Consider the following 16716-nt stretch of genomic DNA (forward strand, 5'->3'; position numbering starts at 1 on the left):
GACCAGAGCACGCCAGGCACTCCTGTCTTCCACTGCCTCCCGCAGTTTGGTCACACTCATGCTGGTAGCTTCAAGAACACTGTCCCACCATCTTGTCCTCTGTTGTCCCCTTCTCCTTGTGCCCTCCATCTTTCCCAACATCAGGGTCTTTTCCAGGGAGTCTTATCTTCTCATGAGGTGGCCAAAGTATTGGAGCCTCGGCTTCAGGATCTGTCCTTCCAGTGAGTACTCAGGGCTGATTTCCTTCATAATAATAATAATAATAATAATAATAATATCTTTATTGTCATTGCCCCCTCTCGGGGACAACGAAATTACTTGGCTGCTCCATCCACCCAGGTAGGGCACTCCACACAAAATCAACAACTATAAAAACACTAATTAAAACAATACAGTATAAAACAGCAAGGAAGATTAGATGACTTTCAAAGTCCGGGCTTCCCATTCAGGGCCGAGATCGCTCTGGGGAAGAAGCTGTTCTTAAGACGGCTTGTTCTTGTCTTCATCGTCCTGTATCTCCGTCCCGACGGCAGGAGCTCGAAGAGACAGTGACCAGGATGCGATGGATCTTTTACTATGTCCAGTGCCTTCCTATGGCACCTTGTGGCATAAATCTGCTCTAAGGAGGAGAGTGGGCAGCCAACAATGCTCTCTGCTGCCTTAACAACCCTGCACAACCCCAACCTGTCCTGGGTAGTACAGCTTCCGTACCACACACATAAGCCATAAGTGAGCACGCTCTCAATGGCACAGTGATAGAAGGCAAGCAGAAGTTTCTGCGGAAGATGGTTTTTCCTTAGAATTCTCAAAAAGTACAGTCTCTGCTGCGCCTTCTTCACAAGCCCCCTTGTGTTGACACTCCAGGACAGATCCTCTCGTAATTCAATGCCCAAAAATCTGAACGTTGTTACCCTCTCCACACAGACCCCATCAATCAAAAGTGGCTGGACGTTGCTCTTCTGTCTCCTGAAGTCCACCACAAGCTCCTTTGTCTTCCGTGTATTTATGAGCAAGTTGTTAGCTCTGCACCACTCTGTCAGCCGCTCCACCTCATCTCTATAATCCGTTTCACCCTCCCTTTCAGGGATGAGCCCAATCACAGTTGTGTCACCTGCAAATTTGACAACCCTATTACTAGGGTGAGCAGTGACACAATCGTACGTGTAGAGAATATAAAGGAGCGGACTGAGTACGCATCCCTGTGGTGTTCCTGTGTTAGTCTTAAGCATACTAGAGGTATAAGGGCCCAACCGAACCCTCTGACAAAAAGTCCAATATCCACCCACAAAGTGATAACGGAAGCCCCAGATCTTCCAGTTTAGACATCAGACGTTGTGGTAGAATGGTATTAAATGCCGAGCTGAAATCTAAAAAAAGCAGTCTGGCATAACCCCCCCGCTGCTCCAAATGTGCAAGAACGGCATGGAGGGCAATCGCCACAGCGTCCTCTGTCGATCTTTTCATTTTATAAGCAAATTGGAATGTGTCCAGTCCCTCTGGTAGGCAGGCAATGACATAATTTCGTACCAGCTTTTCAAAGCACTTCATGATTATAGGTGTGAGTGCTACTGGACGAAAGTCATTCAGATCTTCCGGGTTAGATTTTTTTGCTATTGGAACGATAGTAGAGGACTTTAGGCAGGATGGAACAATAGCCTGGGCTAGGGATCGATTTAAGATCCCAGTGAAAACTCCTGCTAGTTGATCTGCACAGTCTCTCAATACCCTTGAGAATAAGACCAACATGATAGAATTTTATTGAACATGATAGAATTTTTTTTAAATCATGCACGTCGTGGAGAAAGCAGAGAAAGAACAGTTTTCCTCCCTCAGCATGAGAAATTGTGGGCATCTGATGAAGTTGAATGTTGGAGAATTCAGGACAGAGAAAAGGAAGTTTGCCTGACTTTGTTTCTGATTGATGTTTCACTGTGTTTGATGTTTTAATTTGTTGGAAGCCACCCAGGGTGGTCGGGGAACCCAGTCAGATGGGTGGCATAGTAATAATTATGTTACATAATAATAATTACATTACACTCAATGGTGTAATATTGGAAAATGTCGGTCACTTCTCCTACCTGGACAGTTACCTTTCCACAAGGGCTGACATTGAGGCCGAAATCCAGCATCGCCTGAGCTCTGTGAGTGCAGCTTTCTGCCGAATGAAGCGCAGAGTGTTTGAGGACCAGGACATTCACAGGGAAACCAAAATGCCTGTTTACAAAGCTATTGTACTACCAACCTTACTATATGCTTCTGAAATGTGGACCACTGACAAACGCCATCTCCTTGACAGATTCCATCAACCGTGTCTCCAAAATTTTTTACACATCATCGGGAAGACAGGTGAACTAATAGCAGTGTACTGGAAGAAGCAAAGATCACCAGCGTCAAAGCAATGATTCTTCAACATCAACTTCGTTGGAGTGGTCATGTTGTGCGGATGCCTGATGGTCGTCTTCTGAAGCAACTGCTCTATTCCAAACTTAAAAATGGTAAGCCTAATGCTGACGGTCAACAAAAGAGGTTCAAAGGCTCTCACAAGGCAAATCTTTTTAAAAATGTAGTATAAACACTGACAACTGGGAAACACTGGCCTGCGAGTGCTCCAGTTGGAGAACAGCCTTTGCCAAAGGTGTCCTGGGCTTTGAAGATGCTCGAACTCAGGACGCAAGGGAGAAACGTGCTAAGAGGAAGACACTCTTGGCAAATCCACACCATGATCAACTCCCACCAATGTCCCCACTGTGGAAGGAGGTGTGGATCCAGAATTGGCTTCTGCAGTCACTTACAGACTCATTGTTAAAACAGTGTTTGTGGAAGACAATCTTACTCGGCTACGAGGGATCGCCAAAGAAGAGAAGGAGAAGGAGAAGGAGAAGGAGAAGAAAAAGAAAAAGAAAAAGAAAAAGAAAAAGAAAAAGAAAAAGAAAAAGAAAAAGAAAAAGAAAAAGAAAAAGAAAAAGAAAAAAAGAAAATAATAATAATAATAATAATGCATCATATTTCATTGTAACAATGGAAATTGCAATAAAAATGATCAAACACACACAAATAATTTCCTTCTGTTCCAAATGGATTCCAGCATTGCGCATATCAAGGGGAGATGGGGCGGTATGTGTGTGTGTGGGTGTGTTTGTGTGAGGGTGAATGACAACCTGGGGACCAAAGGAGAGCAAGTGACCTGCTGGGGGCTTTGAATTCTTTGCAGAGATGAGCTGGAGACCAGGAAGCAGGGATAAGCCCAGATCCGTGTTTGGGGCAGGAGGGCGTGATGGAAATGCCAGCAGGGGAGGCCTTTGCAGACAAAGTCTGGGCTCGTAGCTCAGAGACCCCCAGCGGCACATCCTAGGGACACAAAAACACCTCCGGGCCACGAAGCAGGTGGGACAGGCCCCCCCCCCCGGCCTCCTTTTATGTCATATTACGGATTTTTATATGATGGATGGGTGTTCTGTATTATTTATTAACACAATTCCTGAATGCAAGTTAGGCATGTCTTTTGGCTAGAACAATAAACCTATTAACTTGAATTTGCATTTTCATCTTTATTGGTTTTTAAAATACATCACAGTTATCCTTCTCCATCAAAAATATACACAAAAGAAATACCAAAGCGTTGGAAATAAAGTAAAGTTGCATAGTGAAGTATTGAGACTTCCCTCCACCCCAACACGGGTCCTCTACATTTATGTATTAACTGCAGATTGAATAATGTCTAGTTTATATTTATCCATTATTTCCATAAGTTATGTCACATTGCAGGAGTCATTCAAGGCCGGCCAAAGATTTCAGGTCCTTGCAGTGATCTCTTGGGTATTGTCTGTATTTTTCCCACTCTCTGTTAAATTTTTGGTCGCCATGATTCCTAATTTTTCCTGTTAATCTTGCCATCTCAGCGTACTCAAATAATTCCGTCTGCCATTCCATTTTTGTTGGTATTATCTCTTTTCCAGCATTGGGATAATAGCATGGTTGCATACATGAATAACGTCCTCAAATCTTGCGGTATATCTACACCTAGAATACATAGGAGAAAGGCTTCAGGGTTTTTTGTTTTTTTTTGGCAAAGGTAAATTAAAAAAAAAAAAAAAGCTCATTGTAAATCATATCTCAAAATTCCTTTATCTTTTTGCATTCCCACCACATATGGTACATAGTTCCTTCTATTTCTTTGCATTTCCAACGCAAGTTAGAGCTGGTTCTGTACATTTTTGTAAACTTGCTGGGTGTCAAATACCATTGATACAGCATTTTCAAATACACTGGTACCTCGGTTTACGAACGTAATTCGTTCTGGAAGTCCGTTCTTAAACCGAAACTGCTCTTAAACTGAGGCACACTTTCCTTAATGAGGCCTCCCGCTGCTGGTGCCCTTCCACCGTTCGGATTCCGTTCTTAGACCGAGGTAAAGTTCTCAAACTGGGACACTACTTCTGGTTTTGCGGAGTTCGTAAACCAAATTGTTCGTAAACAGGACTGTTCTTTAACCGAGGTACCACTGTAGTTTTCTTTAAGGGTGTAACACGCCATGAACTTTAGATTCTCTCTCCAAAGTTTATCCCATGCTGACCTTTGAATGTTATATCCAAAATCTCTAGCCCATTGAATCATCGCTGGTTTTACTTCCTCATCTTTCACTGACCAATCCAACAAAATCCTGTACATTTTAGAGCGTAATTTCTCCTTAACGCTTATTAACTTAGAATTCACCCCTGCATCTTTGCACGTTTCTCCTCCTGGGCTGTGACGCTTGGTGGCTTACATTTCTGATTCTTTCCTTTCCTTGCGTTTGCACTTTTCTATTTGTTAAGAAACCATTTGTTTAAAAAAAGGTTTTAAGAGGCAGGAGTCAGAGGGAGGGCAGGCGAGTTTGTGCAGAAACCCCAGGAGCAAAAGGGGAGGAGATGGGAAGGGCATCTGAAGACCCTCTCCCACCTCCAGCCTCCCACCCCCGGCAAATTGTGTGGCCAGGTTCTTTCCTGGATGCAGGCTCTGGATCCTGGGATGGGGGGGGGGGAGAAGGGGGCCAGTGGGGGGTTTCCATCTGACTGGGCAGAGTGAACCCAGAAAGCTGCATTGACGTGCGGGAAGAATGCTCCAATCCCAGACGCTCCAGATGTTCCCAAGCTGGCGACTCTTGCAGGCTATAAATGCCCCCATCCCAAGGAGCCATCTTCTGCTCTCTTCAGTTCCTGTCCTCCGGAGCAGAGAGCTCGTCCGCCTTGCCCCCCCCTCCACTGGAGCATCAGGTAAGTGGGGGGGGGGGTCTGCAGAGTGGGCTGGAGGGTCTTGCACTGGGGGGGAGTTTGAGACCCGATGGTGCCTGGAGGGGAGACTCATTTATTTCCCCCTTTCCAAAACAAGGGAGTTTTGGGTTGTTGGGGAACACTTTGAGCATAAGAAACGAAGAAGAGCATCTTCTGGATCAGGCCAATGTCCCATTTCGTCCAGCTTCCTGTTCTGACAGTGGCCGCCCAGATGGCTCTTCTGAGACACCCACAATCAGGATTCGAACACAAGACCACTGCTCCCTTGTGGCTTCAAGCTACTGGGATTCAGTGCTGCCTCTGTAGAAGGACAGCAGAGCCATTGCGGCTAGTAGTCACAGACAGCTTTATTCTCAATTAATTTGTCCAATCTTTGTTTAAGTTGGCCATCTCTGCCTCATGTGGCAGGGAGTTCCATCGTTTAGCGATGCGCTGTGTGAAGAAAGACTTTCTCCTGGATTCAGATCTTCCAACATTCAGCTTAATTGAAAGTCCACGAGTTCTGGTGTTTATTAGAGAGGGAGGAAAACTTTTTTCCCCTGTCCACTTTCTCCAGTTGGATAGGGGGGTGACCAACAGAACGCCGTGTTGAGTTTCTCCAGACCAATTTGGAGGCTATTAATATTTGCATATGTATTAGGATAATAATACCCTCCCTCTCTCCAGGGACAGGCTGGCCGGCCCGGACTCCACAAGCGGCGCCGTCCCTCCGAAGAGATGCAGGCGGCAGCGCGTCCCCCCAGGCCTTGCCACAGGTTAGTCCTGGGCACCTTGGCATGGCTCTGCCTCTGGGAGACTCTGGCGCTGGATGACGGGTAAGGAACAGGTGCCTCCCTCCCCATCCTCCTTCTGGGGCTGTCCATGTCTGTGCAGGCGCTGTTAGTACTTATTTTGTGTGTGTGTGTGTGTGTTTTTCCTTTATCATTTCTCTATTATAAATTAAAAAATAATATTTATTAAAAACATATGTATATGTTTGTGTTTTTAATCTGTTTGTGTAAAATAGAAAATGCAACTATATATATAATATTTATTAAATTTTAAAACATATAAGAAAAAGACCACCCCTTCATTGATGTATGTGTGATGTTTTGGGGGGGTGGCCTTGAGCTACAGGGCGGCAATTTCAAAAGTCTATATAAGGGCTTGTGCGCATGGCTTGGGGTTCTCTTCCTCCCTTCTGCGTGTGGAGAATGGGGACCCTGTTGCAACAGATTAATAAAGATCAGGCTTACTAGCTGCCTTGCTTCTCAATATTCTCTGGTTGGCCTCTGTTACTTTCTCCTACCAATAGGGAACCCACTTAAGGACTCTGTATGGGCTCTTGGAGACCCCATAAGGGAAAAGGAGCAGTTGTTTTTTTCTTATAACAGCATGGTTGTTCAAAGTGGTACCCATGCGCTTTAGTTGAACGGTGGCAGATGTGGCCTGAGGGGTCCAGAGTAAACCTATTGAAGCCAATGAGCTTCCTTGGCTCCTGCCTGTGAAGGCAGGTAAGAATCATCTTGAGAAACTTGATGCCACTTCTTCAGGGCCAGATTGAGGTTTGATGCGGCCCTCAGCTACTGAAGGTAATGGGGCCCTTTACAAGTCCAGCTGTCCTTTGTCAACAACAAATTGTCGCTGTTTTTTTGTGTTGAATCTATGCTATAGGGTTATTTATGGACCTCATAGGTATCTCAAGCCATTTGCACATCACAAAATACGTATTTTATCAAAGTCATTGTTGAACTGAAATACAATGAAGAAGTATATTAATAGTGAAATAATTATTAAGCTCTAACTTAAAATGATTTTTTTTCATAACAAACTTAATAATGCAAACACATTGGCATTTGGCAAGAACAAAAGTTCCTTTAGAAACACAATTTACAAGGACTCATCGTCTAGTCTCTAGAAACTTCCTATAACATGAAATAATAATAGGTGTAAATATATGATGCAAACTACTAATAATTATAACTAGCAGAATGTAGGCACCCTATATATAGAAAGGAGCAACCCGGGATATTTGAGGGAGCAGGCTAGCAGGCGGAGCCCATGACTTACATCACAGGAGCCTACACAACACAAAACACTGTTGCTTTTATTTTATTTGCTTTTTATCTTATATTTTGGAAATGTACATCCAGGTTTTGTCCTTCAATTTTTTTGGGGTCCCCAAGAGAGTGGGGCCCTGAGCTATAGCTTGTTCAGCTTATACATAAATCTGACACTGCCCCAGTCAGAAGGAGAAGGCTGGCATGGAGGTCCTGGGCAGGAAGGCCAAGGGTGTCCGGCTGGCACTCAGCTGCTGGTCCCTCAAGGGCCTCGTTCCCCCACAGGCGCTGGTGCGAGAAGATGGTGCAGGTGATGGAGGAAGAAGTGGTCAGCCCCCGGCGGGAGGAGATGGTGCCCTGCGCCGATGTCTACCAGTACAACATGGCGGGCTGGCACCTCGACCAGGACCGGATGCGCCAGGCTTACGGCAGGGCAGAAGGCCAGACTGGCACCACCAGCATGTGCTACATCTACAAGTGAGTAGGGCGGCTGGGGGGGGGGTGGGCAGGGAGAAGGGGAGGACCCCCCTAGCATGAGCTAGAAGAGGGTTGGAGAATCGAGGCAGACCCTCCAAGTGCCCCTATTTTCCAGGGACATCTGATTTGGAGAAGCCGTCCTGGTTTCTGAGTGTCCTGCTTTTCCTTAGGACATCCCGGGTGGCGCTGTGGTCTAAACCACAGAGCCTAGGACTTGCCAATCAGAAAGTCGGAGGTTCGAATTCCCATGACGGGGTGAGCTCCCGTTGCTCGGTCCCAGCTCCTGCCAACATAGCAGTTCAAAAGCACACCAGTGCAAGTAGATAAATAGGTACCGCTCCGGCGGGAAGGTAAACGGCGTTTCTGTGCACTGCTCTGGTTTCGCCAGAAGCGGTTTAGTCATGCTGGCCACGTGACCCAGAAAAACTGTCTGCAGGCAAACGCCGGCTCCCTTGGCCAGTAGAGGGAGATGAGTGCCGCAACCCCAGAGTCGTCCGCGACTGGACCTAACAGTCAGGGGTACCTTTGCCTTTGCCTTTACATTGATTATTGCTTTCATTTTATGGATCAGTGCTCTCGTTAGATAGTAAAATTCATGTTAAATTGCTGTTTTAGGGGTTGTTTTTAAAAGTCTGGAACGGATTAATCCGTTTTGGGTTAATTTCTATGGGAAAGTGTGTCTTGGTTTTGGAACGCTTTGCTTTTGGAACGGACTTCCGGAATGGATTAAGTTTGAGAACCAAAGGTACCATTGTATTGCAAAGGGTGGGGACCACCTGACGGGGATGTTCTCAGGGTTGTTTTTTTTTTTTTTAGATTAGATAAATTTATTGTCATTGTCCGTATATACACAGTATACACAACAACGAAAATCAAACACCCACCCAAAGACCGGGTTCACATATACATTTGCACGTATCTCCGACACTCTCATCCTATTCAAACATAATCTATAAAAACATAAAATCCAGAATAAACATGACCTATTAAGGCATAACATAACCTAAAACCTAAAACATAACCTAAAACCTATCTCATTCCTTCCTACTCTCTGCTTGCTAAACCTTGCAACTGGCCCTGAGATCATTATTTAGTGCAGTCAGAGCTCTTGGATAGAAACTATTCAGAAGGCGTGTGGTTCGTGTTTTCATTGTCCTATATCTTCTGCCCGAAGGCAATAGTTCAAAGAAGTTGTGAGCAGGGTGGGTGGGATCTCTCAGGATATTATGTGACTTCTTCAAAATGCGAGACGTGAAGATCTCATCCAGGGTTGGTAGTCGGAGCCCAATAACATTCTGGGCAATTTTAATTGTTCTCTGTAAAGCTTTTTTATCCGTTTCAGAGCTGCTCCCATACCACGATAATATACTATAGGTTAAGACACTCTCAATGGTACTATGATAATAGGACAGAAGTAGGTGCTGAGATAGATTCAGGTAAGGCAGATGTTGCAAACGCTTTGGAAAAGCTCTCTATAAAGACAAAGGGTGATGATTATTTGGGAAGATCGACTTCAGTCGTGGAGCGCGGCTGTTTTACGTACGTTGGGATAAACAGCCCTACAACTTGAGCCAGTTTCTTGTCTTCCTCTCCTACAGGACGTGAGAAATCAGAGCTTTATCATCTTCTTCTTCTTCTTCTTCTTTTGCTGTTCTGTCCTTGCAGGCCGGAGGACACGAGACCCACGCTCTGGAACCGCACGGTGCGCGCTTGCTGTGAGGGCTGGAGCGGGCCCCATTGCTCAGAGGGTAAGGCTGCCACAGACATGGGCCCCAGAGGGGGGTGGGCGGGTGCCCATTCTCCAGAGAAAAGTCTTTATTGAACATCTTTCACAGATTTATACATCAATATACTATATTACCATTTATATCCCATCCCATACAGAAGAAAAAATAAAAATACAAGAAATTTAAAACAAAAAAAGACCTAAAATAAACTTCCAATTTTTCTAAAAAAACAACACCTAAATCACACTTGTTACATTTTACACAGTATCATATTATTATATTGTTTCCTTAAATCTTTTTAATAAAGATTTAATAAAAAGAAAAAAGGTTAAATAGAAGCATTTGTTTTAAATATATTATCTATACATTGCAAGACTCATTCAAGATCTGCCAGGAGGTTTTTGCTGTCACAATAATTTTTCAAATATTCTTTGAATACAATCCATTCTTGATTTACTTTTTGCGTTGAATACGCTCTTAGCCTCCCCGTCATTCTTGCCATTTGCAGATATTTTAACAGTTTAACTTGCCATTCTGATTTTGTAGGTGCCATTTCGTTCTTCCAATACGTTGCAATTAAAATTCTGGCTGCAGATGTTGCATACATAAAGAGTGGTCTTGCTTCCTTTTTAATTTCAGTCGACATTATCCCTAATAAGAAGGCTTGTGGTCGTTTTGTGAATGGGACGCCCCTATTTTCATTGGAGAAATGTTGGAGGGTATGGAGTTATCCAACCCCTGAGCTACCTGAAGGCAGCTCGGCATAGGGCAGGTTTTTAAAAATGTTTAATGTTTTATTGTGTTTTTATATATGTTGGAAGCTGCCCGGAGTGACTGGGGCGACCCAGTAAGATGTGTGGGGTATAAATGGTAAAATTATTATTATGGAACAGGATGTCCCTATTTTCACTGGATAAATGTTTTAAAAGATAATTTTAGGTTATATTTTAGTGCTCAAGATTTAATGTATATTTTTAAATGCTGTTAAATCTGATTTGTCTCTGTTAAACCCAATTGCAATTCAATATATTCCCGTTGCGTTTTATGATTTTTCTGATATTGTAAGTGAGCCAGAACTGGTCTGTGACCGTAATCATAAAATTCAATTCAATTCACCTGGAGAAATGTTGGAGGGTGTGGGTTTCTCTTTCTCCCTTTCTCATCTCTTTCTTCCCTGACGTTCCAGGAAAGGAGTCTCTCGGCCGCTGCTTCTCCACCTGGCAATGCCAAGACCTGCCTGGACTGCAGAACATCTCTCTGCTGGGCATGGAGGAGTGCTGCCAACGCCCCTGGGGGCACAGCTGGCAGAACGGCTCCTCCCAGCTCTGCTTCAGCTGCTCCCACCTGCCTCTGAAAGGTGGGCAGCCTCAGGTCGCCTCCTCCTTTGCCAACCGGGTGCCCACTGGACTACAGCAGTGGGCAGTGGAATTCCCTGGGGGGCGCTAAGAGGCGAGGGGGTGGCAGTGGGGTGCGGCAGGTGGGTCCTTCTGAGCCAGCTCCGCCCGTGGAGCATAAAACTCCCTAATTTCAGGGTCACAGGTTCACATTTCACACTGGGCGAAAGGGGGTTGGACTAGATGACCCTTGGGTCCCTTCCAATTCTAGGACTCTATGAAACATCCGTTAATGTTCAATGATCATGACTGAGCAGGCCAGAGCCTTGAGCGAAGAAGCGAATAATAATAATAATAATAATAATAATAATAATAATAATAATAATAATAATAATAAAAAATTATTACCACCCCAGCCACTCTGGGTGGCTTCCAACCAAATATCAAAAACAATACAGCATCAGACATTAAAAATTTCCCGGAACAGGGCTGCCTTCAGGTGTCTTTTAAAGGGAAGATAGCTGCTTATTTCCTTCACATCTGAAGGGAGGGTGTTCCACAGGGCAGGCGCCACCACCGAGAAGGCCCTCTGCCTGGTTCCCTGTAACCTCACTTCTCACAGGGAGGGAACTGCCAGAAGGCCCTCGGAGCTGGACCTCAGTGTCCGGGCAGAACAATGGGGATGGAGACACTCCTTCAGGTCTACTGGACGGAGGCCGTTTAGGGCTTGAAAGGTCAGCACAAACACTTTGAATTGTGCTCGGAAACATACTTCCCTCCCAATAGCCCTCACCCTCTTTTAAAGCAATCCATGTTGGCGGCCATCCCCGCCTCCTGTGGCAGGGAGTTCCGCTGTTTTACTCTCTGCTGCACAAAGAAGGAACTTCCTCTGATCTGATCTGCCAGGCTTGTCCTCTCCCCCCTGACAGCTCACGTCTCTCTTTCTCCCCAGATGACCTGCCCTCGCCCTTCCTGCTCCGGCCACCGTCCCCCACGGCGCTTCTGGTCAGCTCGGCTCGGCACCGCCACCCCTTTGCCACCTGCGCCACCTGGGCCGGCTTCCACTACCGCAGCTTCGACGGCAAACACTTCCGTTTCCACGGCAGCTGCGCCTACACCTTGGCGGCCACCTCCGATGGCACCTGGGCCATCTACCTGTCTGCCGGCGGCGAGGGATGCAAGCCCGGCCACTGCCAAAAGGTGAGGGGCGTCGGCCCCACATGCCACGCAGGGCCAGAGGTGGGCAGGTCCTGGATCTCTGCCCCTGTCCCAAACACGTCCGTTCTGCAGGGAGGACGGCGAGGAGTATGGGCGGATTTCGCACCCAGAACCAGTGGTGGGTGGCTGGATGCTGGTTGCGACTGCTGGTAGGGCGGAAGGCAGGGAGGCTGCCAGTAGGTGGCGCCAGAGCCAAGGCAAGGCAGAAGTCCCCCAGAGCACTAACTTCACAAAGGTGCCTTATAAGAGTGAATATAACCCAGCAGAGAGTTTTAAAAGAGCAAAGACAGAGACTGCAGAGACAGCAGAGAAAGGGGAAGAACCATTTATTTAGAATTAGCCAAACTGACAGATATAATAAGACAAAAACTGAAAATTGAAGTGAATAAGGAATGGGTGTGCCTAAATGAATACCTTAAAAGCCAAGATTCGAGGACAGAAATCTGGCTGAGTCTGAAATAACCTTGGGAAGTGAAAGGATAAGAAAGAGGGATTGATATCTAGATGATAGGATAGAGATGATCAGGAAAACAGGAAGACACAATGAGAGGTCAAGGAGGTGTAGTGGGATTGGTGGAAGCCAATGTTTGTTTTTCTTTTTAGTGTTTATATTATTGACTTGTAATATATGGATTTGGGGTTTTTTTGTATACTGGTTTTTGTGTATTGTTATTTTTTGATATTTTTCGTGTTGTTGTGTGGAAAATACTAATAAAATTTATTTTTAAAAAAGAGAAAAGAAAGGCGGAAGTCAACAGCTGGATTCTACAAGGGCAGGGGTCAGCAAACATTTTCAGCAGGGGGCCGGTCCGCTGTCCCTCAGACGTTGTGGGGGGGGCGGACTATAATTTGGAAAAAAAATGAATGAATTCCTATGCCCCACAAATAACCCAGAGATGCATTTTAAATAAAAGGGCACATTCTAATCATGTAAAAAGACGCTGATTCCTGGACCGTCTGTGTGCCGGATTGAGAAGGCGATTGGGCTGGATCCGGCCCCCGGGCCTTTGTTTGCCTCCCCATGTACAAGAGTAACCCTGAGACGAAGAGGGCGAAAGAAACTGCCAGGCAGGGCTGGAGGCAAATAAGATGGCAAGCGGACAGGTGGGGCCTGGCTGAGGGCAAAGTGAGGCTGGTGGGGCAGTGCCCCCCTGACCCACAGCAGACAAGCCTCTGCTGCCCAGGAGAACTAGTTTCTGGCAGCCATAATGCAGACAGAGAGGGTGCCTCAGAGCATGTGCAGAGTTCCTGCTGCCTGGGAGGAAGAAGTGGACAGATACTTTGCCAGCCCTGCCTCAAACGGGAACGGCCAGCCCGACTGCACTGTTTCCATGGTAATTATCTGCGTGTTTTTAACAGATTATAGATACATAGCTTTAATTCTATGAATACTTAACATTTTTTGCATATTTTTTATTAAAGCTTTTTTTTTATACAACAAGATAAAAAGGGGGGGGAGAGAAGAAAGGAAAGAGGAAACGAAAGGAAAGAAGAAAAAGAAAAGAGCTTAATTGGTTTTTAATGATTGTTTCCACTCCCCACCCTCTCATGTTTTCAGTTGTTCTTATTTTTATCTGTGAGCTACGCAATATTTTAGCCAGTTCAGGCAGCTGCAGTTACTTTGTATTCCCCAAAGAGGAAAACGAAAGTTGAAAGTATCCTCTCCCTTTATGACGTAACAGTGGAGTCTAGCCTTCCATCACTGAGAGGTCCGCTTCAGAAATCAAGAGTCTATTTTCTGCCAGATCCATCGCGTGCAGGGTTCCCATTCTGTCAAAATCCCCCCCTTCCCCCTGCCAAAAGAGGGGCTTGAAAGTTTTACTTGAAAGTTTTTCTTTTAAAGATCTTTTCAGGTTGAGGCTTTGGTCAGCGGTAGCTACTTTCACTTTTATTTCAGCAGAAAGGGATCGACCTCCGTGTTTAAATCCCTTCCTGTCCAATTATGTAACCAAATTTAGATCCTTTTTACTCACAGTTTTCCAGTCTTATTTTTTCGGAGAAATTGGTCGCACACGATCGCCGGACGTGGAGCTTCGCGCAGTGAAGAAAGCGAGTCGATTCCACAGTGCCCACGTCTCCAACTCCGCTCGCTCTCGGGGCTCTTTTTAGAACTTACCGGGGAGCGGTACCCGCCGGAACACCAGGTCCTCAGAATGCTCAATCTGAGTTTTTTGGGGGGGTTCCGCAACGCTCTCGCGGTCACCCCAATCTTCAAAGCGCCGCGGCTCATTCAGCTGAAAGAGCTCCCGTCCATCATTGATCGGACAACCAGCCAGAAGTCCTAGTAAAGCTTTTTTTGATATAACAAGATAAAAATGGTTGGAAAAGAAGGAAAGAGAAAAGGAAAGGAAGAAATAAAAAGAAAAGAGCTTAATTGTTTTTTAATTATTGTTTTCACTCCCCGCCCTCCTCATGTTTTTAGTTGTTCTTATTTTTATCTGTGAGCTGCCTTGAGTCCCTGCCAGAGAAAAAGAAGGGCACAAATGATGATGATGGTGATGTTAGGATGAGTGAAGCTGTCACCTCAGACATCTGAGTTCAGGTGTCATGAAAGGGCAGAAAGATATAATTTAATACTATTTATTGTCTATAATTATTTATTGTCAATAAATAATATTATTTATTGCATACCCCGCCAGATGGGTGGGGTATAAATAATAAAATTATGATTATTTTTCACTCCTAGGAAGAGGCACCAGAGGAATTCTCTTTCTCCTAGGGAGAGACACCCCCCCCCCCCAAATAGCGTCGGCCGCCCTTGGCTTTTAACTCTGTACCTTGGCTTTTTTGGGGAGGGGGGGACAGGGCACCCAGAATGCCTTGGTCCAGCCATGGGACTCTGGCCAGAGCAGAGAAGGTCTCCTGCCCCACAGCAGGATTTGGGAGCCCCCCAACCTCACGAGACCCTCTCTCCCCACCAGGACCTTCGCCTGCTGTTCGGCCTCGACCTGGTCGTGGCTCAAGGACGGCGCGTCTCGGTGAACGGCGCTGTGGTGCCCGAGGGGGAGCCCCGCTTGCAGAAAGGTGAGGAAGCGGGGCAGGTGGGGGGGGGGAGATGGGTGAAGACTTATTTATTTTTTTATATTTTATTAAACAAACATTACAAACATAACATACAAAAAAAGTAAAAAACAAATTAATGGTACATTAGATATTTCTAAATACCATATTTTTTGCTCTAGAAGACTCACTTTTTCCCTCCTAAAAAGTAAGGGGAAGTGTGTGTGCATCTTATGGAGCGAATGCAGGCTGCACAACTATCACAGAAACTAGAACAGCAAGAGGGATTGCTGCTTTCACTGCGCAGCGATCCCTCTTGCTGTTCTGGCTTCTGAGATTCAGAATATTTTTTTTCTTGTTTTCCTCCTCCAAATACTAGGTGTGTCTTGTGGTCTGGTGCGTCTTATAGAGCGAAAAATACGGTAGTTATTACAGTATACATAACTGAATTGTCAAGAATGTAAAATAAATGTGTATTATATAAAAGAAGTAAAGAGAGAGAGAAAAGGAAAAAGAAAGAGAAAGTTGCATGGCGACAAAACCGAAAAATTAACAAAACTAAAACCGCCTGTCAGGGGTACAGGGACAGAGGCACAGGGAAGGCAGGAAATGGAGAGCGATGGAGAGGAATCCCAGGACAGCGAGGAAGAGGATAGCAATGACGCAGGGGATTCCATGAGTCTCTCCAGCGAATCAGAGGATTCCCAGAAGGGGGCGCCTGTGGTAAGGGCAAGGGGAGCCCCAGGGGGAAAGTGTCAGGAGCGGGGGGCCAGCAGGGGACCCCAAAGCGGCAGCTGGGAATCAGGGCCAGCCTCCCCACCAGAGCGCAGCGAGGGAGGGGGAGGTTCCAGTGTGTCAGAGGGAGCAGCTCCGGCGACAGAGAAAGGGGAGGGATCAGAGCAAGCCGTTCTCCCGGAAGGGGAGGAAGGCAGTGAGGGGAGTAGCATAACTGTCAAAAGGAAGGTCAGAGGTTGGGCGCGCGCGCCAAGTTCAAATGAGGAGGCGCGCGGAAGAACAGGGAGCCCGGAGGAGGAGGAGCCAGGTCCCAAAGCCCGCAGGAGGGGGCAGGAGCAGTCTGGAGACTCCGCTTCAGGAGAAAGCAGGAGGGGAGGAACCCCGGCGGGCAGAAAGACCCTGCGGAAAAGGAAAGAGAGAAAGAGGTGGGGCAGCGTTAGCTTATTAAACTGGTGTAGGGGAGGGACCGATTCAGAGGGGACTTCAAACGTCTAGGCTAAAAGACGCGGGGCTGCGCGCCTCGGTTGTGGAACCAATAATGAACTGCAATAAACATCCTTGTATATAAGAAGAGCTTGGCGTTGGTCTTTTGTGAGCTGAGACCTGAGGCAGCCCTGACACCGCCTATTAAACAAAAAGCAATATTTAGTTAATTTGAACCGGTACCAGGGTATTCTATCCACAAAGTCCCTCGTTCCGGATTCAGTTCCTTTTTTAATTTGTTGGTTTGCTGACGTCCGCCTACTCTTTGTGGTTTCAGTCCAGCTGTTTCTGTCTTTGATCTGTATTTAATTCTTTGTCTCCATCTTGGGATTCCGCTCTCTGTGAAATTAGTCTAAACACAGCCAAGTGTTGTTGTTGGAACCATGTTTATTCAAGTAATTTTTAAAACATTTAAAAACAGAATTCCAAGGCG

The 16716-nt window shown here is 46.0% G+C and overlaps 1 protein-coding gene across 1 annotated transcript in view; it reads left to right on the plus strand.

The window, feature by feature from the left end:
• Nucleotides 1–5169: 5169 nt before the first annotated feature.
• LOC308569488 (SCO-spondin-like) overlaps nucleotides 5170–16716 on the plus strand; it is a 198326-nt gene continuing 186779 nt past the window's right edge. The window contains exons 1-7 of the mRNA XM_081163402.1: nucleotides 5170–5252; nucleotides 5937–6085; nucleotides 7595–7786; nucleotides 9452–9534; nucleotides 10700–10870; nucleotides 11800–12047; nucleotides 14987–15089. Coding sequence (XP_081019528.1) covers nucleotides 5988–6085; nucleotides 7595–7786; nucleotides 9452–9534; nucleotides 10700–10870; nucleotides 11800–12047; nucleotides 14987–15089 — 895 coding nt within the window. The 5' untranslated portion in view covers nucleotides 5170–5252; nucleotides 5937–5987. The remainder of the gene's footprint in view (nucleotides 5253–5936; nucleotides 6086–7594; nucleotides 7787–9451; nucleotides 9535–10699; nucleotides 10871–11799; nucleotides 12048–14986; nucleotides 15090–16716) is intronic.

This window comes from Podarcis bocagei (assembly GCF_964188305.1).
Source record: "Podarcis bocagei genome assembly, chromosome: 12".
NCBI classification, from domain to species: domain Eukaryota; kingdom Metazoa; phylum Chordata; class Lepidosauria; order Squamata; family Lacertidae; genus Podarcis; species Podarcis bocagei.